The sequence below is a fragment of the Arvicanthis niloticus genome, chromosome 24 (genome assembly GCF_011762505.2).
Source record: "Arvicanthis niloticus isolate mArvNil1 chromosome 24, mArvNil1.pat.X, whole genome shotgun sequence".
Lineage (NCBI taxonomy): Eukaryota > Metazoa > Chordata > Mammalia > Rodentia > Muridae > Arvicanthis > Arvicanthis niloticus.
This window is the reverse complement of record NC_133432.1, coordinates 6995559-7022245: the sequence shown is the minus strand read 5'-3', so window position 1 is coordinate 7022245 and position 26687 is coordinate 6995559. Positions and strand designations below refer to the sequence as shown.

The window sequence follows — 26687 nt, the reverse complement described above, 5'->3', positions numbered from 1 at the left end:
CTAGAGCCATGGCTCCACTGTGAAGAGTGCCTACTGCTCTTTTAGTAGGCCCAGGTTTGGTTCCCAGGGCCCACATGGGGCAGCTCACAACTTCCTGTAACTCCAGCTCCAGGGCAGATCTGGTGCCCTCGTCTGGCCTCTATGAGTACTGCACTCAAGTGTATATACACACACACACACACACACACACATACACACATACACACACACACACACACACACACACACACACCAGTGCACGCACATGTAATCTTCAAAGCAAACGTCTTGCATTCACAGTAGAGGTCTTATTCCGCCATGAAATCACTCAGTTTCAAGGAAAATGGGTAGAAATAGGAATTATAACGTTAGGTGAAATAAGGCAGACTCAAAAAAAAAAAAAAAAAAAAAAAAAGACAGGAATTTCTTGTTTTCTTTTAAATTTTGGAATCTACGGGGAGGAAGTGCAGGCATGTGGGAGGGAGGGGAATGAGGCATAAGGAGGAGTGAACTGTTTAAATTACATTGCATGCAGACATGGAAGTACCCTAGTAGAACCCAGGACGCTAGCCCAGTTGCCAGTAAACAATGATGTGATGCTTCTGTGTAGGTCTTCTCAAGCTGAGCACAAACCATCTTCCTGTTCCTCCGTCTCACCTGAGACCCACTATGCCCTATAACCTGCTCTTCCTCTGCTCTGCTAGGCTCAGCAGTTCCTATGCTGTCCAACGTTCTCAGGCCCAGGCCGGACCTCTAAACAGGGCTTTGTTTATCTGCATCCTTCAGAAAACACTCCGTGGTTGCTGAATGCTATGCACAGAGAAAGCAGGCAGACCCAGACTTCCTGTGGAGAGGGAGGTCAGATTCAGTCTGCAGACAATGGAAACAAAATAACAGTCGGAGGCAGGCAGTTTCAATGCTGTGGAGAAGGAGAGCCATCTTGCAGTGGGAGGGGACACGAAGGAAGATGGACCCATGGTGGGACCATAACCCTCACAGCTCAAGGTTTGGGCATGAAACACAAACGGATTGAGACGGGATAAAATACAGCCAAGGAGAAGGCATATGAATCAAAATATATGGGTTAAATTGTTGCAGGCTGGCACAGAGCAGGTGATCAATGAATATTAGTCAGTGTTAACATCTGCTCCGCTGTGAGCCCAGAGCAAGGAGAACACCCAGAGTCAGAACCTACTGGCAGCCATCGCTGTACCTGGGCTACCGGACGTGTTATTTCTTTAATCCTTAGCTGCCAGTGGTAATCCTGCAGCCTTCCCCCACCCCCACCCCATTTTTAAGGCCTTGGAAGCTCCAAACTCACACTTAGGTAGCTCATCTCGGTGGGTGGGTAAAACCTCGGGGTTTAGACTCAGTCAGTTTGGGGCTGGGATGTCAGGCAGTTCAGAGATGTTGAACTGTGAAACAGACATACGTCGTATGTTGTAGACTCCGGATAAATGTCACACCCATACGTATACTTATACTCGTAAAATACATATAAATGGGCGTGTACCTAAAGCTGTATCTGTATGTGGGCTTTGAAGGACCTGTAGAAGTTTTTCAGGCGGAAAGAACAATAGGCACCTGCCGCTGATAATTGCCGACCTGACGGCACACTTGTGAGGGTTTAATCTAAAGCCTAAGAAAAGGCTCTTGGCGATCAGCAACAGGTGAAACCGACTTTGAAAAGAAGAAAACTGTATAGGCGAGTAGAGAGAAGACTGGAGTCCCCCGGCCTGAGCAGAAAAATGTAAACACCTCCTCAACTCCACCGCCGAAAAAGTTTGGCTAGCCATCAGCTCAGAGCCCCCTTTTCCAGCAACCCAGAAGACTTGGGGCCCACGTCTCCACCAATCCCGGCCGAGGAGGAAGGGACAGCGCGCCTTAGCGTGCGGTTGCCCGGTAACCGAGCGTGCCCTACCTGGCAGTTTTGAGCCCCAAGGCTGAGCCCCATGGTGGGGCCCGCCTTACTCCCTCGTCTCGCTGGTCGAGGGTGGGGCTTTTATCTATAGAGTTTTATTTTTTTTTTCAGTTCACATTTTATTTTGCTTATAGGAGAAAGATATCTCCTCCTTTTAAAGAGGGAAAACGTATAAAACTGATTTTGTGCGAGTCAAACAGTCACAGGTCTGCCTGCTCCTGCCTAGCAAGGCTTCCTTACCCAAATGCCCAGCTTTGCAGCAAGCCCTCGAGGAAAAACCTCTTCTCAGTCTCTGGACTTGGGACTTGGGGGCCTGGGAGAACTTCCGGGACCGGTTCACACCAGTGAGTGTTGAAGGCAAGATTCTGGAAAAAGCAACAAAAAGCCTTTCAGTGGAGTCACCAGCTTAAAGACTGAAGAGTTTCTTTTTCAAGATGACCAAAGTGCCAGCCACCAAAAAGTTACAAAGAATCCCCAGCAAGAAAGCCCTTTGGCTCTTTTCCGGCTCAGATCAACTGACCCAGGTAAGTCACCATCTCTCTGCTAAATAAGAGCAATGGATTAGGTTCAGGTCCGCCGATGGGGGCGTGGGGGAACGGGTTGAGGGCCTAGATATAATGAACTTGTCCAGACATCCCCGTTTCTCTCAATGGTTGGCTTCTCACGGAGAATGAAAACGCGGGTCAGAGCTGCGAGCTATCCATTAGGCAGTAATTCCAAACTGATGGACTAAATTGATAGAGACAATGTGGAAAGTAGGGAAGAAATGAAGATGAATTGTAGACTAGCATCACAGAACTTAGTTCCAGAGAACCACTGGGCTGGAGAGACAAGCCCTTCCTATCACTCTGTGGAGAGGGTGATTGCAAGGGTGTCACATTTTGGGGGTGGGGGTGATGAGGTTGCAGGTTAGGCTGGCTGTTTGTGAGGCGAATTTCTCCACCACCAGCCTTTCTTTTTCCCCTGATGAGACCAAGATGGGCCAAAATAGTAGAAAGAGTAACAAGAGACTCAAGTATGGAGACTGTCTACTTGTATGTGTATGAGTGCGGAGGAGACATGTGATTGTATCCTTGGTACCGACTTGGACCCAGGGTTTCTAGGTGCAAATGTCATTACTGGGGTAGATGATGTTTTTAAGTACGTTTAACTTTGATGTTTTCGAAGTCTTTTTTTTTTTTTTTTTTTTTTTTTTTTTTTTTTTGGTTTTTCGAGACAGGGTTTCTCTGTGTAGCCCTGGCTGTCCTGGAACTCACTCTGTAGACCAGGCTGGCCTCGAACTCAGAAATCTGCCTGCCTCTGCCTCCCAAGTGCTGGGATTAAAGGCGTGTGCCACCACCACCCGGCTTGTTTTCGAAGTCTTACTCCACCATGTTTAGCCAAGGGAGGGAGGGTAGGGATGCCAGCTGCTCCACCCACTGGGATTCCGGAAAGCTCCTGGAGGACTTTTAAAACTCTCCAGTTTATACATGGCCCAGAATGTTCCAAGGCCCTTTTGCTTTTTATGATTTTGTTGTGTTTATGAGTCTTGCCCACATGCTTAGGTGTGCACTGTACGTGCCTCATACCTGTGGAGGGAGCTGGATCCCCTGGGACTGGATGAAGTTAAGGATGGTTATGAGCTACAGTGTGTGTACAAGGAATGGAACCCTAGTCCCCTGCAAGAATACCGAGTGCTCCTAACTTCTGAGCCATCTCTCCAACCCCAAGACTGGTCCTTTTAAAATAGTAATACATCTTCATTCACCTCTCCTTGCTCTGCCCACTGGGGATGATCCCTCTACAGAATTGAGCCTTGGGCCTCTCCTGTCATCTCTAAATTCTTCACTGAGTGGGTCTGACCCAGAGCATCCCCTGTGGAACCAAACTTCCTGGCAAAGCAGGATGGGAGGGAGAGCAAAGCATGAGTTGATTGTCACCAGAGCAGGTACAAAGGACAAGCCCAGCAGACCCCCACAACTTGTTCTCTGACAATATAGGAAGTGGGTCTTAAGGAAGTGACCACACAGTCTGAAGTGTTTTGCAAAGGTAAATAGCTTGACTTTTTCCAACATCCCTGTACATTCTAGAAGGGTGGTGACCTTGGCTCCTGGGGCCTGGAGTTCCTGCCTTGCCATCATGAAACCCAAAGATAGGAAGAAGAAAAAACAAACAAACAAACAAACAGACTTAACTTAGCCAGATCCTAAAACATCTCAAAAATATTCTAGGGGCGAAGCCTCCTCCTAACTCCCTAATACAAACATGAGTAGATTCTCCAAGAACCCATATGGAGTTCAACCCCACCTAAGGGTGACCTCAGGCAAATCTCTTCCTCTCCACCCCCTACTCAGCAATTTTTTTTGAAACACATGTACCACTTTTAAATTTGTATTTATTATTATCAGGGTACATGGCCGGGGGTGAGGTCTCTGAGTATATGAGTATTCTGAGGATTCACAAAAAGGAAATCCTCACCTACCATCTGTTCATGAGCTCTGGGAGCAGAATTCAAGCCACCAGGCTAGAGCAGCAAGCCCCTTTACCCTGCTGAGCCATCTTGCCCACCCCCATTTCTTTAGGAAAAAATAAATAAATTGGAACCTACCAAGCCTCTCTTTCTTGGTGCAGCTTGTGTTTCATGATGGGCTTGGGTTTATTTATTAATTAATTTATTTATTTTATATCACTATAAAAGCAAGTTAATGAGGTGACAGGATGAGTCCCTGCTCTCAGAGACGATAAGAGGCAGAACATAGTGTGTCTCTCACCACAGAGGAAGTTCAGCAGAAAGGCTCCCACCCTTAGACCACTGATTAGAGAAAGTGATGGGATTGTGGGGGGTTACATTCGAATAGAACCCGATGCACCAGGAGGGTGGTGTTTCATCTCACTAATGACTGGAGGGTTAAGGTCTTATCCTTGAGTTCTCTGGAGCCTGAAGTCTAGTTCTCTCCTAAGAACTGAGCAGGCAGGCAAAGGGGATGAGGACCCAGGCAGAACTCCTGAGACTGAACAGACTTGAGAAGGAGTCTGCCCAGAGCCCCAGCTCGCCCTGCACCCAGAGTGCCTCCAGTCCAAGAGGGAGGGGCAAGGGGGTTCAGAACCTCAGTCTTTCCCACCTGAGCGACCCCAGCTAGCAGGATGCCGAGCTCCACTGTGGTTCTCCTCTCTCAGCAGAGGAAGTGTGGCATTGTAAAGGGCAGGAGAGAGGCAGGTGATCCCCTCTAATCAAGGATGCCACACCCCCTGCACAGGATGGCTGATTACCCTGAAAAAGCAGTAAATTATCTAATGACCGCTTGTGATTTAATGCTGGGGCAAGGAAGGTAGGCAGCCCCTGTGTGGCAGGCAAGACTAGGGCCAGGAAAATAGCAGGGAGCCTTTCCTCTCTCCAAGGGGGAACCTATGGGGACTGTACAAAGCAATTGCAATTTTCTGGCTTGGTTCGTGTTTTTCTTTCTTTCTTCCTTTCTACTTTCTTTCCTTCCCTCCTTTTCTCCATTTGTCTCTGTCTCTCTGTTTCTTTCTCTTTCTCCCTTCCTCCTTTGCTCCATCCCCCCCCCCAACCCCTTCTCTCTCATGGCCTTAATGTTCCAGCCTGGAACTATCCACCATAGTGAACCCTCTTCACTGTGTCTTATTGCTGACCCTGTGACAGCAACCAACCCCTCTCTGTGATCAGTCAGGAGGCAGGAAGGAGCTGACTCATTTCCTCCTGAGGAAGGGTAGACGTGCTCTGCTGAGGACCAGAATAAGGCGGTGTGAGGAGGGGGCTGTGGGAGGAGGGAGAGAGACAAAGCAGAAAGTCTCCCTCTTGCAGTGTAAGCTGTAGAGACCTAGCGGGGAGCTCTGCCTTTGAAGTCCGTCCCCCTTTGGACCTGGCCAGAGTGAGAATCTGTGAACCCGGTTGAGTGAAACTGGGGTCCATGAGGTAGACATTCTAAAGAGTTAAATAGATGCCTCAGAGGTGTTGAGACAGTCTCCGGTCTATAGGCTTGGGTTCTCTCTCTTCTCTGGCTGGCCGTGAATGCCACCTCCAATCTGAAGCTATACCCACCACCATTGCAAGGTCTAGAAGAGGCTAAGAGCTCCCAGTAGAGCATGCCCCATCACAAGCAAGGCCAGATCCCAGCTCAGGGAGAGGCCAGAGAGCACAGGTCTGGGGCCCATTTTCGCTTTGCTTAGGAGCTAAGACACCTTTCAGGAGTTCACCCTGGTGGCAGAAATTTTGACCCAGCTTGAACCTTTAGGTTGTAGAGAAGGAAGCAGCCCTGGAGGACGGCTCAGGCTTTCATTTCCAACTACTTGGAAGCTCTGGCTGGAGAGATCATGAATTTGAGACCAGCCTGGGCTATACAACCAGACTCTGTCTCAAAATAATTACTTTAATGAATTAGTTCATTAAAAAGAGGGTACCCATGAGCATAGTTCAGGTCTCTTGGACTTAGTCCTCAGTCTGGTCCCATCGTTCACACTGAAATCCCATGGAGAGCCACAAGTTACTGAGAAAAAAATCAAAGGAGACTGCCGTGTATTGATTCGGACCACTGCAGGCTACAAGCACAAAAAACCAACACCCCAGTGACATAAACACGAATTTGCTTCTCTTACGTTAAGAAGTCTGGAGGCAGGTGGTTTCTGTATCAATTCAATAGCTCTGGAATGCAGTGACCTCTTCTCTTGGTTACAAAATAACTACCCCAACTCCAGGTTTCACAGCCAAGAGCCCTATGTGCCTCTTGGATGAAACAAGCATCCTCCTCTGTCTCATCTGCCAGGATAGTGTTGCCATTCTTTTTTTTTTGCTTAGTGTAAGAGGGGCTGGGAAGGTTTCACAAACCCCGATGCAGAAAGCAGGGCAGGAGGCAGATGGTTGTGCTGGAGATGGCGTTGGGTTGACAGATCATTAGTGACTGATATAAATGAGCTCATAAAACCTCCAACACTCGGACTCCTTAGACACACGCTGACAGATGGGTCTTAAAAAAGAAAGGCATCCTTGTCCTAGCCTACTGGCTCTCAGCCTTCCTAGCGCCCTTTAATACAGCTCCTCATGTCGAGGTGACCCCCAACCATAACATTATCTTATCACTACTTACTAACTGCAATTCTGCTACTGTTGTGAGTCACAATATAAATGGTTTGGGAGATGGATGGTTTGTCAAAGGGGTCCCGACCCACAGGTTGAAAACCAGTATCCCAGTTCCACCCGATGACTGCACTTGCCCACAGTGGTACCCTAGGAAAGCCATCTGAGGGACCAGGGTGATCTTCAGTCTTAGTTGTCACGGTGGGTGTGAGCACATTTCCAGGGGATGAACTGAACTTGTGTGTGTGTGTGTGTGTGTGTGTGTGTGTGTGTATGTGTGTATGTGTATAGTTTCTCTTGGCTTCCTGGCTGCCATGAGGTGTGATCCGAGAACACGCCTGCCCCGGTGTGAGCCACACTAAAGCTTTCCCTTTCATGTCCTTTCCTTCAGACACCACAGGGCAGGGTGACTGAGAAACAAGTGTGGGGAGGGTGGTGGGGGGGGAAGGAGTAGCATCTCCCTGTGGGAGCAGCCACCCACAGCTGATACAGAAGCCCAAGTACATGCTGCTGGGTTACCAGGGACCTCATTCTGGAAACTGAGGCATAGTCTGGGCACAAAAGGAGGGATCCAGAGCTGTGGAAAGTACGGGAACTGTTTAGCCAGGCCATGGAATGGCAAAAGGACACTCCATATTGACCTCCTTCCTATGTCTGCACATTCTCTGAACCTTGGGCGGCACCGCTGAACCCAAATGTTTTGTGAATCTGTACAGGTTTCGGCACTGAGAGGCATTTACCATTTATGTCAAATCCAACAGAAGCCAATCATACCTTTCTCAGGGTGAACAGACCAACTTATTTTTCCCTTCAGAGATCTTTCTGACAGCTAAATTCAAAACCATTGTCGCCAGTAACGGGATACCTTCTATCAAGAGACAGTGCCATTTTCCCACTCTGAGTTCCTGTGTTCAAACCCCACCAGGGACATCTTCCGGGGTCCCATTCAGATCTCAAGTATTTCTGCCCAAACTGGGATGTATGCCGTCGAGGGTTTTTGTAAGAACTTGAAAGCCATCTGTGTCTACTGATTCTGTTGGCAGGCAGATGGTGGCCTGAGGCTTCTCAGAAGACCATGGAGCTGGGTTGGTTTGTGAGGAGAGTACAAATGGTTTGTATGCTGTAGCTCAGGGGTGAGAAGGGGAGGCAGCTCCCCAAGCTACAGGCTAGGATCATCTTCTGAGGTTACACTGGAGACCTACCTATCCCTGTGACAGATGTTTGAAGAACACTAACATGAAGCAATCCCTGGTATTCTCCCGAGGATCCCACAGTCCTGTTGGAGAGAATCCTAAGTAACTATTCATCAAAGGGGGCTTAGTTAATGCCAACAGGACCCTATTCACAACCCAAACCCACAACTACGTGCACCCCTGGCATGAAGTGACAGGTGACGGTGTCTACACCAAACCTGCACACACCCACTGGAATGGGTACTCTAACTCATCTCCATGGGACTTTACAAATACCTGACCCAACACAAACTCCGAGGGCACCACTGCCATGCTGCAATGTTCAGGGAACAATTACATTTTCAGTAGAAACAGAAATGTGTGAAATGTTTCTGGTACTTCCCGGTTGGGGAAAACTCATGGATGCAGAAGCGATGGCTACCAAGAGCTGACTCTATAAAGAAGCATGTAACCTGATTTTTTTTTAAAAAAAATTATTTTTGAGATTATAATTTAATTCCAGCATTTCTTCCTTTCCCTCCCTTTTCTTCCTCCATATGGTGAGCCCTCCCTGCTCTTATTCAAGTTCACAGCCTCTGTTCTCTGTTTTTTCTACTGTTGATATATATATATATATATATATATATATATATATGTGTGTGTGTGTGTATGTATGTATATATGTGTATATATACAATATCTATGTATGCATATGTATATATAACAATATGTATACATACACATGTACATATATAAATATACATATATTGAATTAGTAGAAAAATATATATGCACATATATGTAATTATATATAATTATATATGATATATATGTAATATATGTTCCTAAATATAATCCTTTCAGGTCTTTTAATGCTACCTGAATTATGTTATTGGGGCTTATGGTTCGGCACTGGAGCACCAACTGGTGTGTCCTCCCTGGGGAGGACCAGCTCTCCCACTCCCAGCCTTCCTCAGTTGCCTGTAGTTCTTTGTGCAGGGTTGAGGCCTCATGGGCTTCCCTCCATCTGTTTAGCATGTCCATTGGAGCCCTTCTTGTTCAGCTCACATTTGGGCGGCCATATTGGTGAGACTCAGCAGGCATAGCTCCAGATGTCACCAGGAAACAAGACCTCCCGGCAAACTCCCCAATCCTCTGGCCCTTACAATCTTTCTGCTCCCCCTTCTGCAATGATCCCCAAGCCTTAGGTACCAGGGTGTTTTGTAGATGTATCTACCATGCCTGGGCTCCATAACTCTGCATTTCGATTGGTTGTGTTTTTCTGTAGTGGTCTCTGTCTGTTGCAAAGAGAAATGTCTGCAATGAGGGGTGAGGACTACACTTCTCTGTGGTTGTCAGGACTGACGTTCATAGACTGTTGCTAAGGGTGATGCCAGCCTAATAAACTGGTTGTGGGTTCTTCTCCAACAAGCAACCATGACTTTGCTAGCAGTGGGTACTTAGCCAGTTTTCTAGCACCAGGCATGGCCTCCTGTTGAGCAGATCTTAAGTTCAATTAGAGAGCTGTTGGTTGCCGCCAAGGTACATGTGCCACTACTGCAGACTTGGTATAATGCCTTGCTGGTCATTGATGTGGCTCAGAGGTGTCATAGCTGGGTCTGACTGCTGGCCGCCTCCCTCCTTTGGAAGCTTGCACAGTGCCTTCTGGTACCATAAGAGTTATTCCTCAGGGAGGAATCTTTCAGTGACCTGAATCTTGAACACTGGCTGGACACAGACTGGGGTAGTGAGAGACACTGGGACAAAGCAAATACTATCCTCCTAGTTCATAGGGGCTGAGCAGGGACATCATTACAGCTATGTTCTAAGGAACAGGTTCCTTTATGTATTTTTTACGCTATTTTATTAGGTTCTTCTACCTCTTCCCTTTCCAACCTTTATCCCACCCCAATCCCTCCCAACCCCCAAACACTAGGTAGGAGAGAAGGGTAGAGGGGAAAGGGGGCATAGATCTCTTTAGACTACTTCCTGTTCATTAGGGATGAGTTCACTGGGACAAGTCCACTCTTTGTAGTCTAGATATCTCCAGCTTCTTCTTTTCATCTCTTTGCTCATTTTGCTCAGGGTCACTTGACAGCAGCAGCAGCAGCAAGGGGAGCAGCAGCAGGAGAGGGAGCAGCAGCAGCAAGGGGAGCAGCAAGGGGGTCAGCAGCAGCAGCAAGGGGGGCAGCAGCAGATGGAGCAGCAGCAGTGGCAGCAGGGGGAGCAGCAGCAGCAGCCTTCTCCAGAGTGTCTCCTGCCCCTCTCAGCGCAGAAGTGCAGCTGGCCAAAATCACTCCCCTCTTAGAGCACCAGCCAATCATAGTCAATGGCTGTGGACAAATTGAAGCAGTTTCCATACCAGGGATTAAAACACAAATTCACATAACATTAACTGGGTTTTTAAAGAAACCAAAACTCTCACTACTTCACAAATATAATGCATACAGAGAGACACATGCTTCAGGATGAGGATTTATATCTTTAATGAGGTTTAGAAGGTACTGTGTGAGCCCACCAAGTTTCCCCCAGCCTTGTTTCTCGTGTGTGTGTGTGTCTGTCTGTCTGTCTCTGTCTCTGTCTGTCTATCTGTGACTGTGTCTGTATCTGTGTCTGTCTGTCTCCATCTTTTTTCCTCCTCCCAGAATGTTTCAGCTTTAGCTTGATGTCGACTTTGTAGACAAAGCCTTCCCTGCTCATCCCCTCCCAAACTAGGTCACAGGCTCCTGTTCACCAGTTTTCCCTACTTGACACCTTCTCCCTTGGCAAACTGACAACTTCTCCACAGCAGGAGGCAGGCTGGCTTTGATGTCATTGTAACACTAGTATCCAGCAGGACCTGCCCCATGGTGGATACAGTTAGGCTGTGGTTGAAGCAGACCCCTCTCTCCAGAGTTGCTTGGTTCATGGGACAGCCGTTAGTATCAAAAGCAAACCAGCTCCACTTGGGATAGAAAGAGGGGCCACTGGTCTAGATGGAACCCAGGAAGGGAACAGGTCAGAGCTACCTCTCAACATCCTCACCAGAAACAGCCAAGCCCATGGCTTTTTATGTCCAGATGCTCCCAGAGGTCCACATGGTGACAGAATAGCCATAGCCCTTTGCCCGGAAGGGAGAACCCTGGCTCCCAGCTCTCTTGCTGCCTGTCTGGATGACTCTGGGGGACCCATGTGAGCTCCCTGGTTCCTTCAGCTTCATCTAAGCAGAGAGTCTAACCTGGAATTTTCTGGCCTCTGTTGTGACGTGATTGGAGAAAGAAATATGACAACCCCCTACTTATCAGGCACCATTACTCCTCAGTCCCATGGAGCCGATGAGGTCACAACCTTCTATGTACAGAGACGAGGAGCCTGAGCCTTTAGCACAAGTTCCTGCTCGGGGACACCAGATGTCTTAGCTACTTTTCAGGATGCTTTTGACATAAACAGCCAGACAACAGCAGCTTAAGAGAGGACTAGTCTATTTCAGCTCACAGTTATGAAGGTGGGTTAGAGACATTATAATAATTGGAGTCATTATATTTGAGGAGGCTGTTCATACCAGACCTCCAACCGTAAAGAGGAGAGTGATCCATTCTGGGGACCACCTCGCTTTCTCCCATCTAGTCGGTCCAGGACCCCAGCCCAGGGACTAGTGCCACTCACACTGAGAGTCTTCCCACCTCCGAGATCACTCCTCACAGATGTGCCCAGGGGTTTACTTCCTAGGTGATCTTTCATCCTGTCACACTGTCAATATTCCCCATAAGCAGGTGATGGAGTCGAGATCTTAAGCCCAAACCAAATAACCTCCGAGAGCCCGTGTTGCCGAGAGGGGCCTGTGAGCTGTGGTAACACTGAACAGGAGGCCAGCACCTCTCTCAGAGAGGCATCCATTGGAGCAAGTTCTTAGGAGTATGCTTAAAAAATCTCTGACAGAAAAAAAAAAAAAAAAGGAGAATGTCACGTTTAGCTTTAGGCCAAATGCACGAGAATCTGACTGTACCCGTGACCACGGGCTAGGACATTTGCATTTTTCTTGAGATCTCGCTAAAATATGCTGTCGGGCTTCTGGCACAGGGAAGAGCTAAACACAGGGAAGGAAGCAAGAAATGAAGCAGTCGACTCCCCAAACAGAACCCTTTCGGTGGAAGGCACGGAGGCTGTTTCTAATTAGAGCCACGTTTCTAAGGAAGGCGTGTTTCCATTCCAGGTCAATACACTGCCAAGACCTGCTAGCTAAAGGAAAGAGGACAATAGGCCCAGCTAATGAGGGACAGGGCTAGAGGAAACTGAGGGGAAGGGCGGAGATGCTGGTCATTTAAACAGCTTAATTGTGTTGGATAATTTAGGTATATCCAGTTAAATGAATTCCTTCTGAATCTAAGCTCTGACCTATAGGAGTTTTGTTTTTGGTTTTTGGTTTTTTTTTTGTTTGTTTGTTTGTTTTTTAAAGCACCCAGCTTTGTAAATGTGATCCTTTTTTCTGATATCTGACCACTTGGCTTAGAGAACGGGACATTCAGAAAGTGCCCATGTACACATGCCCATGGTTCTGCCATGTACAGGGCAGAACCCCCTGAGCATCTGTTTGTAGGGAACCTTCTTCCACTTCTGCAAGTACATCCTCAGGCAGTTGTAGATCCCACCTGAGTAGATCCCACCTGAGCAGGAACCCACAGTGCCCCGTCCACCTGTATCCCGACCTATGCTGGCTATTCCACAGAGATGGCAAACTAGTGATTGGCAGGCTTCTCTTGCGGAACGGAAGCAATTGAAATGGGTGTATACACTAAGATGGTTGATAGCTGTATTTATGTGCATATGTGCCTGTATGCATGTATGTGCACCACGTGTGTGCAGGAGCCCTTAGAGACCAGAAGAGGGCACCGAATCCCCTGGAAACTGGAGTTACAGGAAGGCGTGATCTGCCCAGTGTGGGTGCTGGGAACTGAGTCCAGGTCCTCTACAAGAGCAGTAAGCACTCTTAACAGCTGAATTAACTCTCGGGGCCCAGGATACACACCATAAAAGGACTTATTAAAGTTGCTTTTACAGAACAGGGTCTGGAGAGCCCAGAATGGCTAGCCGCACTCTAGAATAGGAAGCAGCCAGTTCAGTTCCATCTACATAGCTGGATACCTAAGTAGTACCAATCTATCCATGAAGGTCCGGAAGCTCCCTGTGGGGTAGAGGGTGCACCTGCTGGTGTCCCTTCCATGTTAAAAGGCCAAAGAAACTGGAGTGAGATGCTCTCTAGGGAAAGAAAGGACCCCACTCAGGAAGAAACAAAGGCAAGCAGGGGACACTACTGATTCCTTGGACCTCTTTGGGGATGGGGTGTTGCTAGGGTAACAGAGATGAAACCCAGGACCTCATTTATGTGAAGCAAACTCTACCCTCTCTGTAGCCCCATTCACGTTGCTCACTGTGAAGAGAGGTCTTCCCTCCTCACTCACCCCTCCCTGGACACTATCAACAGAAACACCTGGAGGTGTGTCTCCCAATCAGGATGAACTATCACCATCTCTATGGGCAAGTTACTCCCTGTACCCCAGTCTCCTCTCTCCCACAGTTCCCACTTGATTGGTTTGTTAGAAGGACTGATGGGTGTGACGCTCAGGAACGTCCCCGGCGTATGGGAAGTGCTTGCTGAAGGATACTCACCTCTTTCTCTACTGCCATGTAGGAATCAAAGCCAGTGGCCCACAAATATCGAGAATTAAGAATGTTTAGGCGCTGACATTTCCAGAAATGACGGCTCTCCAGCTGTCTGTTTTATATGTATGCAGGAGAAGGCGCCAAAAGGGTAACACAGCCGGCAATGTTCCCTTCCCAAGAGCCCTTGAAGCAAATGCCTAAAAGGTAATTAGCGCAGGGTTGTCACCTACGTTCCTGTGCTTATTAGCGGAACTTGTCGTCTGCTAATCAAGACGCTCTCAGATATTTTTAGACCTTTTAAAGGAGGCATCTTAAGGCTCAGAGAAGGCATTGGGTGACTTGGGAGAACACCAACCCTGCTGGCTTCCTCACCGTGAGATGGAAGGACCATGGGAGTTGGGTGCCAGCCCACGGGGTCCGTGGGAGCAGACATAGGCAACCTTGATTCTTCCATATTTTTTAGTGTTTTATTAGCATATGTTAAATGTACATTATAATGGGCTTGGTTGTGCTTTATACCTGTGCCTGATGTATCTCAGCCATATTCATACCTGTCACCTTCTCTTGTCAAACTACCTCTGTTCCTACACAACGGTGTGTGTGTGTGTGTGTGTGTGTGTGTGTGTGTGTGTGTATGTATGTATTTGTAGTCCAGTGAACTGTGCATGACTGCCACAGGACTGAGCCCCTCACCACCCTGGGACGGGGAATCAGCCATGAGGTCTCCACCCCTCCCTCCGGGAGGAACTAGACAGTTAATCACTGATGTAAGTGGCAGAGACATTTTCTCCAGAGTCATAGCCATCAGTAAGGCACACATTCCTGTAGAAGAGCTCTGGGCTGTGAGGAGGCTCGCTGGTACGCTCTCACTGACACACAGCTGAAGAGAAGCACCACGAACAAATGGCTTCCACGCTTCATTCCCCAGAAGACTCTCTAGCCTGCACCTGTCCTATAAGCTTCCCAGGGAGGTGCTGGAAGACCAGCACCTCCAACCCCCCAGTTGCAAGGTTCCCCACCCCCCACACCATCCCTGTGTGGTCCTTGCCTCCTTTTCTCTGTGGTCACAGCCCAGCATCACAGAAGTTGGTGTTGAGGTAATCAATCACTTCTCAAATCCCTCCCTCCCTGCCCGCTGCTTACCTCCTCATGGGAGCCAAGGCTCGGGGACCATTCTTCTTCAGCAACCTCGGAGACTCTGTGAAGCCTTCCATCTCATTGTGGCTTGAGTCTGCCACCCATGGCACCTGAAACTAGTCTGCCACAGAGCCTGTCCTTTCCCTTCTTCCTATGTACCAAGATGGCACAGCACAGCACGTGATCAACAGACATTACCTCTAGGCCCCACGACAAACCTATGAGGGAGGCAATGTCACTTCCATTTTGCAGATAGGAAGACTGACCCAGAGGGAAAAGGGGACTTGAATGGTGGCTGTGGTGGTTCAAATGAGAATGGCCCCCACAGGCTCATATATTCACATGCTTAGTCATGAGGGAGTGGCACTGCTTGGGAAGGATTAGGAGGTGTGGCCTTGCTGGAGGAAGTGTGTCACTGAGGGAGGGTTTTGACAGTTCAAAAGTTCAAGCCAGGCCCAGTGGCTCTCTCTTCCTGCCGCCTGTGGATCCAGATGTAGAACTCTCAGCTACTTCTCTTGTACCAAGTCTGCCTGTGTGCTGCCATGTTCCCCGCCACCACCCCCCGCCCCCATGGTGACAATGGATTAAACCTCTAAAACTGTAAGCCAGCCCCAGCTGCCTTTTAAATAAGACACTTGCCCTGGCCATGGTGTCACAATGGATTAAACCTCTAAAACTGTAAGCCAGCCCCAGCTGCCTTTTAAATAAGACACTTGCCCTGGCCATGGTGTCTCCTCACATCAATAGAACAGTGACTAAGGCAGAGGCCCACTGTTCAGGGAGAGATCAACTCTCAAAACCAGGTCTGTCTGCCCACAAAGGCCCAGGTGCCCCGCCCTCACCCCTGCCCCACTCCCCGTGGATGCTCATAGCCACCCGTACAGGTACCCTCTGGGGCGGAGGCTTGGCTTCACTTTGTTGAGTTTCTCCAAATTCAGTTTCCGACTGTGCTCTCCCAGCCTGTGACATCCTCATGAAAAGTGATGGGCATGTGGAGAGAGAAACCACCCTGACCACAGAACGTTAACCACAGGTAGCCAGGCTGTGGCTACTCACAGACTGCCCTCTTCCTTCCTTTCTGGGTCTTCACTTGGCCCTTGTCTGCTTGGGAAGGACAATAGCCTCTTCTGGGGCTTAAAGGGACCGGGGTTTAATCTGCAGCAGGGGTCTGGATGGGAGAGAGGGGATGTTGGGCTGAGGCCAAGTGCCACCTAAGCAGCCTGCCCTGAGTCAGAGGAAAAGGCTGGCTCTCAGGAAGCAAAAAGCTTGTCTATTTCCCTGGGAGTGTGAGAGGCTGAGCCTTCAATCTTAAATCAATCTCTCTCCCTACCCCCTCTTTCTCTGTCTCTCTGTCTTTCTCTCTCCCTTCCTTCCTTACCCCTCCTCCTTTCTCTTCCGTGTCATTGTAACAATGAAGAACAATACATTATGTATCCCTTTTCTTCTCTTTGCTTAATTAGCTTAATTAATTGTTTCAACCATCTCATATGTTTAAAAAGAGGAGAGACAGAGAAGCCAAGCTGGCCACTTGGCACAAAGGAACCAGTGTTTCAGACCGACTACTAAGCAACCCCGCCCCCACCTCTCAGATACACAAATGCCCTTTCGTCCGCCCGGGACTGTGGTGGGCATCTGTCTATAACCGTGTGCCTCCGGTAAATAGGTCATTAGGCAAGATTGATAACGGAGAGGCAACAGTGAAGGAAAGGGCCGCAAGCGTCATGGTCTCGGGAAGTGCCTGGCCTCTGGCCTTCTCAGTATCCGTGACCCTTTGCTGAAGGTTGCCTTTCTGCTTTTTACAAAGGAGAAAGGAGATGATTTCTTTCAGAGCACCACACAGAGCACAGGGCTGCCCACAGCGCTGCCTGCCGAGGGGAGGGAGGGCGGGAGGGCGTGTTGATAAAGAACTTGGCCACAAGGCATCGAAGCAGACCAGGCAGTGTTATGGCAGATCATTTCTTCATTTTATATAGCCTGGTTCCCAGCCAAGCATAGCTCTAGTGACTTTGGGGTTGGGGTTGGGGGTGGGTGCCACAGGTCCAGTGGATTCAGGCAGAAGTGGGGTGGGGCACAAGCTCACCCAGAGGCCCTGTGCTTCTCCTCCTCGGGGTCAGGAAGTTTTCAGGCACGGGCTTTGTGCTCAGGTAGTTGCAGAATGGAAGCCAACAGAGACCAAAAGGAAGAATCCTCTCCTGGGTTGTTAAAAGCACGGCAGTGATTCTAAACTGACCAGTTGATCCGATCGGCTGCTCCCAGTTCTTCGAAGGGCTGATGCTGGGGAATGAGTTTCTTCTTCTTTTTATTTTGGCCCAAACCCCCGGCAGAATCACCAGAATCAGCTTACGGGTGGGGGAGATTTCTGCTCACAGTTTCAGAGAGATTTCCTCCACCAGAGAGGGTAGGGCATGGTGGAAAGACAAATCAGAGGATACCCTCAGAACTGGGTCCGTGGCACCACCTGTGCCCACCCCCAGGATGGGCCCCACCTCCAAAATGCTCCACTGTTCTTAAAGCAGATTCACCAGCTTGGGGTAGGGGTAGGAGTGTGTGTGTGTGTATGTGTGTGTGTGTGTGTGTGTATGTGTGTATGTGTGTGTGTGTGTGTGTGTGTGTGTGTGTGTGTCAAGCATACCAAATAGGAGGTGAGTCAGTGAGTGACAGTTCAATTCCAACCCTACCAGAAAGCCAGAAAGCAACCTTCAACAGCATCTAGCCCTCTTCCTGTTTAACACTGCTGGAAGGAAGGATTCGTGTTTGGCACATCAGGAGTCCTGCCTGAGGAGTCTCCCAGATAAATAAATGAGCTCTCAGAGTCTCAGTGCCCTTATCTGTAAAATGGGGCGGGAGTTAGTCGCTCCTTGAGGTAGCCTTGGGTAACTAGGATATTCTGGTCCTTCTGAGGATCCCAGGGTGGGTACCCAGTCTAAGCCTTGGTGCTTATGTCTATTCTGAGCTCCTAAGTATTTTGTTGGGTCCAGAGGTAAGATAGATCAGCCAGTTGTCTCTCTCTTTCATTGTCTTTTCTGAGACAGGGTCTCACTGTCTATGGAACTATGTAGGTCCCTGTTCTGGAGGGTGTCCCACGACGATCTTTGGCCCGGCCGGGGCCAGGGTGCGAGCAGGGAGAGTCAGTTGCTGCCTCTGCCCGGAGAAGCCCGTCACTGCCTGGTTGCTCTCAAGTGCTGCACTTGTCTCTCCACGATAAGCCGTCCTGGGGAGGTACGGGCTAGCTAGTGGGGAGCGGGGAATCCCGAATGCATTTCAGGAGAGCAGACCTCTTCCTAAGTGTTACAGCTCTTGAGACAGAAACTCTCAGACAGTGGGATGATTCTCGCACACTTTTTACTTCTGAATAGAGCCCTTATATACAGTTTTGGGGTGGGTTAGGGTCTGGCAGCAGATAATGCCTATTGGCTTGATCTGAGAGCTTGGAGATACCTCATCTACATGTGGGAGAGCCTGAGGCACTGTTCCTCATGACTGATGGCCATAGAGCTCTCTGTGGGAGGGGCTGTGGAGGGTTGAAGTTGAATGAAAAGAACCAGCCTTCCCCCCCCCCCCGCCCCAGCAGAGCTGAATACCTGGCATCCATCCGATAAAGGTCCAGGGTTCGAGGCCTATGCTCGACCAGGCACCCAGCTGCTTCTCACAGCCCACCTCCCCCACAGAACTATGTAGACCAGGCTAGGCTTGAACTCACATGAATTTGCCTGCCTCTGCCTCCTGACTTCTGGAACTAAAGATATGCATTACCACACCCACCACAAGATCTGGTGAAGAAGCTATCTCTGACTCTCTCATGATCTCTCTTACTCTCCCTCCAACCCTTTGGGACGCTACAGTCATGGCCCTCACCACACACTGCCTGCCTGTCCCTGGAGTAGAGACTGCCATTAATGATCACCTGTCCACAGCCATCTCTTGGTACTGCGTTACTTTTACGTTGTTGTAATCGAACACTCCACAGAAACGGCTCAGGAGAGGAAAGGTTTGACTACAGGAACATGCCGCTGATGGCTTATTTGTTCACCCGTCGAAGAGCTCTCCATGGAGGAGGAAGGATGGGTGGTCTGGCATCTTCTTTCTCAGAAGATTCACCCCTGTTCACCCCTGGTAGATGCTTCTGGTCATCCACAGCGGCCATATCCCAGACGCAGACCACCGGTAGTATCAGTGGCTGTGGCAGACGCAGTTAGGAGGGGGAAGGGCCTATTTTAGCTTGCAGCTTCAGAGACACTGTAGCATTCGCAAAGGCTGGAGTGGGAGGGCCTTTCATCTGCCAGCCAATCATGAAGCAGAGAGGTCAGCCAGAACTCTGACCCTGGCTGGAACCCACCAGCCCTGTCCATGTCCTATAAGTTCAGCATTAAGGAAAATCCTTCTTTCCGCCTGTCTGAAAAAGCGTTTCCTTCGCTGACAGCTGTAAAGAGCATCTTCGCTGGCTATCATCCGACTATAGTGGGGGGGGGGAGTTTTTATGGTATTTTTAAGGTGCCATTTGGTTGTTTTGTGCATTTGTTTATAGTTCCTAAATACTCCTTGTTGTGGAATTTTCTCTCCTTTGGGCTTCTGCCCCCACATCTCTCCAGCAACTTTGAAGTTACAAGTCTTCCACCCTCCCCCCCCATCTGACTTACAAGGACAATAAGCCCCACCTCCACACCGTCTTTCTCAGGAACCTCAGTGCTTAGCCGCCAGGGTTTTCAGTGCGGTGTTCTCTCTCCAAGCTTCCCGGTTGTTCTTACCTGTTGTTCAATTAATCTGTTTTATCAGAGGTGGGGCAGTGTTCGTGTGAGTGTGTGTGTGTGTGTGTGTGTGTGTGTGTGTGTGTGTGCGTGAGAGAGAGAGAGAGAGAGAGAGAGAGAGAGAGAAAGAATATGTATTATGAGTGTGTGTATGAGTATGTATGTGAGTGTGCATGAGAGTGTGTGTGCATATATGTGTGTGTATGAGTATATGTGAGAGTGTGTGTATGAGTGTGTGTATGTGTGTGAGTGTGTATGTGTGTGAGTATGAGTGTGTATGTGTATATGTGGGAGTGAGTGTATGAGTGTGTGTATATATGTGTGAGTGTGTATGTGTATATGTGCAAGAGTGAATGTGTGTTTGAGAGTATGTGAGTATGTGTATATGTGTGAGAGTGAGTGTGTGTATATGTGTGTATGTATATTGTATGAGTGTGTATGTACAGTGTGTGTATGTGTGTATGTGTATTGTATGAGTGTGTATGTGTGTGAATGTGTATGTGTAGTGTGTGTGAGTGTATGTGTATATGTGTGAGAGTGAGTTGTATATGTTTGAGTGTATGTGTGTATGTATATATGTATATGTGTGAGAGTGAGTGTGTATATGTGTGAGTATGTGTATATGCATATATGTGTGTATGTGTGTTAGTATGTGTATATGTGTGAGTGAGTATGTGTATGAATGTGTGTGTATATGTATATATGTGTGTATGTATGTGTGTATGCGTATGAGTATGTATGTGTATTGTGTGTGCATGTGTGTGAGTGTGTGTGAGTGTGTGTGTGTATGTGCTTGGATATGTACAGGTGCACATGCATGTGTGGAGACCAGAAGCTCCAGGGCAGAGATTCCTGTCAGATAAGCCATTCCAAGCAGGGTGAGCATGAGAGAAAGAACAGGCACAGGCTACCAGGAGAGCAAACAGCTGGAAGGGTGATTCCAGCCAGTGATTCAGGAAGGGCTCTGGAGAAGGCATACCCCCAGAGTGTGCAGAAAACTCAGCAGCGGTGGAAATCAGATGGAAGCTGACACTTCACTGCATGTTCACATGGAGAGGCGGGTGGTGACAGGCAGATCTCAAGCATATTATTTCACTGAATCCTCAGGACAATTGTGAGGACCGCATTAAGCTACATTTGATAATTTTTTTGGTTTTTCGAGACAAGGTTTCTCTGTATAGCCCTGGCTGTCCTGGAACTCACTCTGTAGACCAGGTTGGCCTCGAACTCAGAAATCCGCCTGCCTCTGCCTCCCAAGTGCTGGGATTAAAGGCGTGCGCCACCACCGCCCGGCTGCTACATTTGATAATTAAGGGGTCAGACTTGGGAAGATGAGGCGACCCATCTCCCTCAGGCGGTGCCATCGATGGTCATAGCAGGACCCAAACCTGAGGACAATCCTGATTAAGATGGCTGAGGCTGCTGCGGTCCGGCATTGGCGGGACTGTGGCAGCATGGAGCCAGAGTGACTTGCCCTTGGCCCATAATTTAACCCATGGAATGTAAACAGATAGCATTTGCTGGATTAGCCAGAAACAGCCAAGAAAGCACCTCAGCAGAACTTCTGTCTGCACTCACTTGCAGCTCAGTCATCGGAAGCAGAAATAAAGAGGCTTGTCACTACCCAGCGCTAGCCAGACTACCCTCTGCGTCTGTAAAAGTAGCATTTGGGGTCCGGGGTTTTGTTTAGTTTTGTATTTGTTCTTGTTCATGATCAAAGGTAAGGGTTTAAAAGAAGGTGGGATCAAGGGACTAGGGAAATGGCTCAGCCATTAACAAACCTTAGGAACTGAGTTCAGATCCAGGCACTGGCTCAGAATCTAGGTGCTGGGGAGGCAGAGACAGGAGGCTCCCTGGGCCTCGATGGTTAGCCAGTTTAGTCTAGTCAACCAACCCTCCTGGCTCAGTGAAATACCCTGTCTAAAGGAGAAAGTGGATGATGGCTCTTGAGGAGTGGCACCCAAGGTTTTGTCTCTGGTCTACACGGGCGAGCATGCACGCACACACACATATGTACACACACACACACACACACAGGAATGCACAGGTGATTCCGTGCAGTGTGCAGCTGGGACTCGTTCTCCTCGTGTCTTCCAGGAACCAGAAGTTGAGAGGTGGCAGGGAGTGGGCAGTACCAACTCAACAGCAAGCAGCCCATTCCCAGCCATCCTCCTCCTCGCTCCAGAGAGGCTTTAAGTACTGAAGTCTCCACAGCCCTCACAGGCATCCCAAGCCCTGTCAGTGTGCCAGTGCTTCCTACTGCTGCCATGAACACTGGCCCAAAGTAACCAGGGGAGAAAAGGGATGTCTCTTTCCATCACAGGAGGTGTGAGGAGAGGAGCTCGAGGTAGAAGCGGGAACTGAAGCAGGAAGACTGCTTTTACTGGCTTGCCCACTAAGTCTCCATCATCCTGCTTTCAAACACAGCCCAGGACCACCTGCCCAGGGATGGCACTACCCTCAATGGACTGGACCCTCAGACAGCGATCAGTGATCAAGAAAACCCATGCCCCACCCCCACAGGCTTCCGATGGAGGCATTCTCTCTACTGAGGTTTCCCCTTCCCAGGTGACTTTCAGGTTTGTGTCAAGTTGACAAAAATTATCCAGCCAGGGGCCTATATTCAGACACGTGAGTGGTATCCATGTTAAACTACAGAATACACCTTCAGACTTTCAAACCCTGGGCCTGCAACCATGAAAACGCACCTGAAGTTGCGTCTGTCCTTATTACCTACCGACGATGACATCTGCTGCCTTGGCTTTGAACTCCAGCAGAGCTGGCGGAGCCTGGTCCCTCCTGCCCCCTTTTCAGCACTGGGGAACTTTTCACATAATTACCAGGAGCTTATGAATGTCCAAACCTTGGGTTTCCATGGCGACTCCCGCTTGTAATGAATACGGCCCCAGGTAAAGCAGCTAAGTGCCGGTTCCCGGCCATCTTACTTTTAATGCCTCAAACTTAATTGGCACTAATCGTGCCCCCGCCACCTGTGCCCCCCATCACTTCCAACCCCTCTTCCTCCTCCTTGCTTCCTCTCATCCCAGAGAGAAGGGAAGAGGGCAGGGATTGAGAGCAATCTATTCTCTCAGGATACCTAGGTAATGAGGTGAGGTAGCCCCCACACTGGGGTCTCTGGCAGTCTGGCCCATGGAGGTTACAGAGCGGACACACCAGGGAGAAGACCCAGCCTGGCAGGCTGGCACGGGATGAAAGCTACAAGCCTGACCTTATATGGGGCACTTCTCGCCTAGGCTGAGGCCTGAGAAGTCACCATATTTGGGGAGAAAGGACCTGAGGTGGAGACCTTCAGAAAGACTTACAAGGCAAGAAGGGCTGAGTCTGTCTCCTGGTGAGTCTCCTGTTCCCTAGTGAAAACTGCCAACAAAGGTTTGGCAGCTGGGGGGTGGGGGGAAGTCTCTTCTGGTTCTGTTGCATTGAAAACATACACACACTGCTCTCACAACATGTACTCACATTCTCTTACACGTATATGCTCCCTGTCATACACACTTGGTCACACATACTCACAACATGCTCACACATGCTCTTATGAATGTTCTTGTACATGCTGACACGTGCAAACATGTTCACACTCATGCTCACACACATGCCCACATATGCTCTCACACACACAGTGCTCTCTCTCTCACACAACGTGTACTCATATTCTCTCACACACATATGCAGTCATATGGCTCACACGCATGCTCACACGCATACTTTCACATGCTCACCAATGTTAAACATGCACACACGCTCACAAAGGCTCTCTTACACAACGTGCTCACACATGCACACCTATGTTCACACACATGCTTACTCGCTCACACACATGCTCATGCACACATGTACCCATGCTCCCACATGCTTTCTTACATGCACATGCACACATACGTTCACACACATGCTCACACGTGCACAAACATGCTTACACACGTGCTCACACACATGCACACTCACACACACACCCCTACACCCTTACACACATTCACACACTTGAGTTATTAAATGCTCACCGCACGTCTTACATCCACTGAGTGGGAGACGATCTGAGGCTGAAGGAACACAAAGCTGGACCAATCGTGCAAGCCGCCTCAAGCTCCCAGGAACCACCCTTGCCAGACAAAGGCTGACAAGAGGTGTTAAGATCACAGGGGAGGGGCTGGAAAGATGGCTCAGTGGTTAGCAGCACTTGTTCTTGCAGAGAGCCCCTGTGGCGTTCCCGGTACCCACATGGCAGCCCCCAACCATCTGTAAGTCCAGTTCTGGGGGGGGTGTGTGCTGCTCTCTTCTGACCTCCACGGGCACCGGGCACTCAGGCGGCACGTATGTTGCATACATGCACAGGACAGGCAGACACTCGCATATATAAGACAAAAATACAAAACCCTAAAAATTTTAAAAGACTGTGGATGAGTTTCTCGCCCATCGCGCAACTGCAAGCAGGTTACTCTGCCTCTCTGAGCCTGAGTGTTCCCATCCATAAACTGAGAACAGTGACTGAGAACAGAGAACCCTCATAGGGTTGTTTGTTACAAAGATAAATGACGCAATCAGGGGTTGATTGGTGATGTCTGCTGATCCTGGCTTCCAGCACAATGGTGGCACAGAGCAAGTGCTACAAGTGGTTGTCGAATGTATGGGTGTGGTTAAAAGGGGGTCAAGAGGCCTGTCAAGGGTGTCGGGAAGTGTGTGGGTCACCTAGAACCCAGTGTCTAAATGCAAGAAGTTCAGATTGAAATGTTGATAAGACCCAGGCAGCAAATGCTGTGAATGAACAAAGTCACCTAGGGGATAAGGACATAAATGTTCTGTCACCCCCAGGTGAGCTTGAAGCCCAGCTAGAAAAAGTGGCCATTCAACCTATTTCAACCTGCTGGAACCTGTCAGGCATTCAGTCCAGGTCCCCACTTCACCCTTGCTCTCAGATTGTCACAAATAATACAATCAATTTTTTTCAAGTTCAATGCCTCTCTCCAAGCCATAGACTCCATAATGAGTTAAGGAAAGCACCTCAAATAAAATCACCACACTGTTGTTAAATTCTTGGCCAAGTCTCCCAATGCCCATGACGCGCCAGGTGTCTGGGACGGAGACTCAGGTTGTCACCATAATGAATTGCCGTGCTCACTCAGGCTTAGGAGAGGGCACGGGAACACCACGTTTGCTTGAGAGAAGCTGTACCTCACAGAGGTGACACCTCGTACCTCATTCACAAGGCAACGATCCCCAAATGCATGTCATGGTTGGATGGGTGACAAAGGGTCCCTCTCAGGGCTCCTTCAGGCTATTCTGCAGGGTCGGTGGGAGGAGCCTGTACCCCTCCAGGCTCAGCTCCTGCATCAGCAGCCTCAGGGTGGTATGCAGACATAAGTCAGAACTACTGCAGCCTGTAAGTACCAGGGACTTTTTTCAAAACCATTCTCTCTCTCTCTCTCTCTCTCTCTCTCTCTCTCTCTCTCTCTCAAAGTCTGGTTTGGAACACGTGGGCTGTCTCGTTCATTGCTGTGAACCCTGTGAACCCTGGAACCCTGGCTGTATTCTCAGCCACCGGACCTACTGGCTCTCCCTACAGGATCCTAGTTCTTAGGGTATATATCCTCACACTTGTTCACGGGCGGCCATTGCATCAGACCAGGTTCTCTCTGTGTGGGAATAAGATACTCAAAACGGTTCACACACACAAAAAAACATACAGGGTCTCTAGATGGTTTCTGCACCCGCTGCTTGCATGGGAGGCGGGGGGGGCGGGGGGGGCTTGAATGGTGGTGACCCCTAAGCATTTGCTTCCGGGGCCAAAATCTTGAACTTCCACTTCTAACCTGTTTCCAGAGCTGACCTGGAGAAATGATTCTGTGGACAGTCGTGGGAGGGAGGGAGGGAGGGAGGGAGGGAGGGGTAGATGGGGGCACAGAAGGATGGCGGGAAGGGTGAGCTGGTGGAGCGTGAATGGGTGAAAAATGGGCCAGGTAGGAGAGCTAATTAGAATCCCAGGTTTACCTGGGTGTCAGTTCTTCCCAAGCCTGAGAATTTCCCTGCCAGGATCTCAGAGGCATTCCTAACTACCATTTAGAGTCTGAAAAACAAACAAACAAAACCAAAAAACTCAATGCATACCCAGATCCTGAGCAGCTGTGCACTCTGGCCCCAGGGTCTCTCCCCAAGGAATAAGTTTTTTCTGGAGAGAGACCATGTTGCCAGAAGTGTTGGTGCAGGCCCATCACTCCAGCTGTCAGGGAACTGAGACAGGAGGATTACAAGTTCTAGGTCAACAGAAGGCTAGCGCTAGCCTTCTGTTTGCTTTGCAAGCATAAGGCCTGAGTATGGATCCTCCGGTACCCAGATAAAAAGCTAGGCATGGTGGCCTGTGCCAGTTAAACCAGTGCCAGTGCCGAGGAGGTAGAGACAGGCAGAATGCTTCAGCCTTGTTGACCAGCAAGTCTAAGCCAGATCATCAGGCTCCCAGTTCAGTGAGAGGGCCTGCCTCAGGAAGTATGGCTGTGTGCCTCTGAGTAAGTTTCCCAGCCCCTCTGAGTATCCTTTACCTCATCTGAAGGTGTGAATTTTTGTCTGCTCAGCGCTGCTTGCCACAGTTGAGACACTTCCCCCCCCCCCAGCAGCCTGATTCCCAATCACTTCCCTGTGGGACTCTGTGCCCAGAATAGTTTCCTAGGGTGGGGAGTGGGGGTTGGGGGGAGCGGGGAGTTCCTTTCAGAGATAGACAACTATGGTGCACTTGAAACCCCACTGGTGAAATTTTAAACTCCAGTTCTACCATCAAACACCCGAGCAAGTGGGGTGTGTACATCACCCCCTCCAAGGTTCGGGTCACAGGCTGAAGAGGGAGCAGGAAGAATGGACGTAAAAGCTGGGACAGGGGAAGACGGTTGTGGAACCCTCTTCCAGGCAGCCATGAGCTCAGGAGCTGAGCACACAGGCACAAGACCTGCAACAAAGCTGGTCTACTTCCTGTCATGAAAGGGGGGGGGGAGCACTCATGAGGCCCACCCTTTCCCTGA

The 26687-nt window shown here is 49.3% G+C and overlaps 1 protein-coding gene across 3 annotated transcripts in view; it reads left to right on the top strand.

Annotated features, from left to right (window-relative positions):
- The first annotated feature begins 1865 nt into the window (after positions 1 to 1865).
- Ccdc60 (coiled-coil domain containing 60) overlaps positions 1866 to 26687 on the top strand; it is a 161238-nt gene continuing 136416 nt past the window's right edge. For 2 of the 3 annotated variants that reach the window (XM_076922567.1, XM_076922568.1), the window contains exon 1: positions 1906 to 2424. In XM_076922567.1, the coding sequence (XP_076778682.1) occupies positions 2335 to 2424 (90 nt within the window). In that variant the 5' untranslated portion in view covers positions 1906 to 2334. Of the gene's footprint in view, positions 2425 to 26687 lie in introns of all 3 variants that reach the window. The other variant, XM_076922566.1, reaches the window with a different exon arrangement.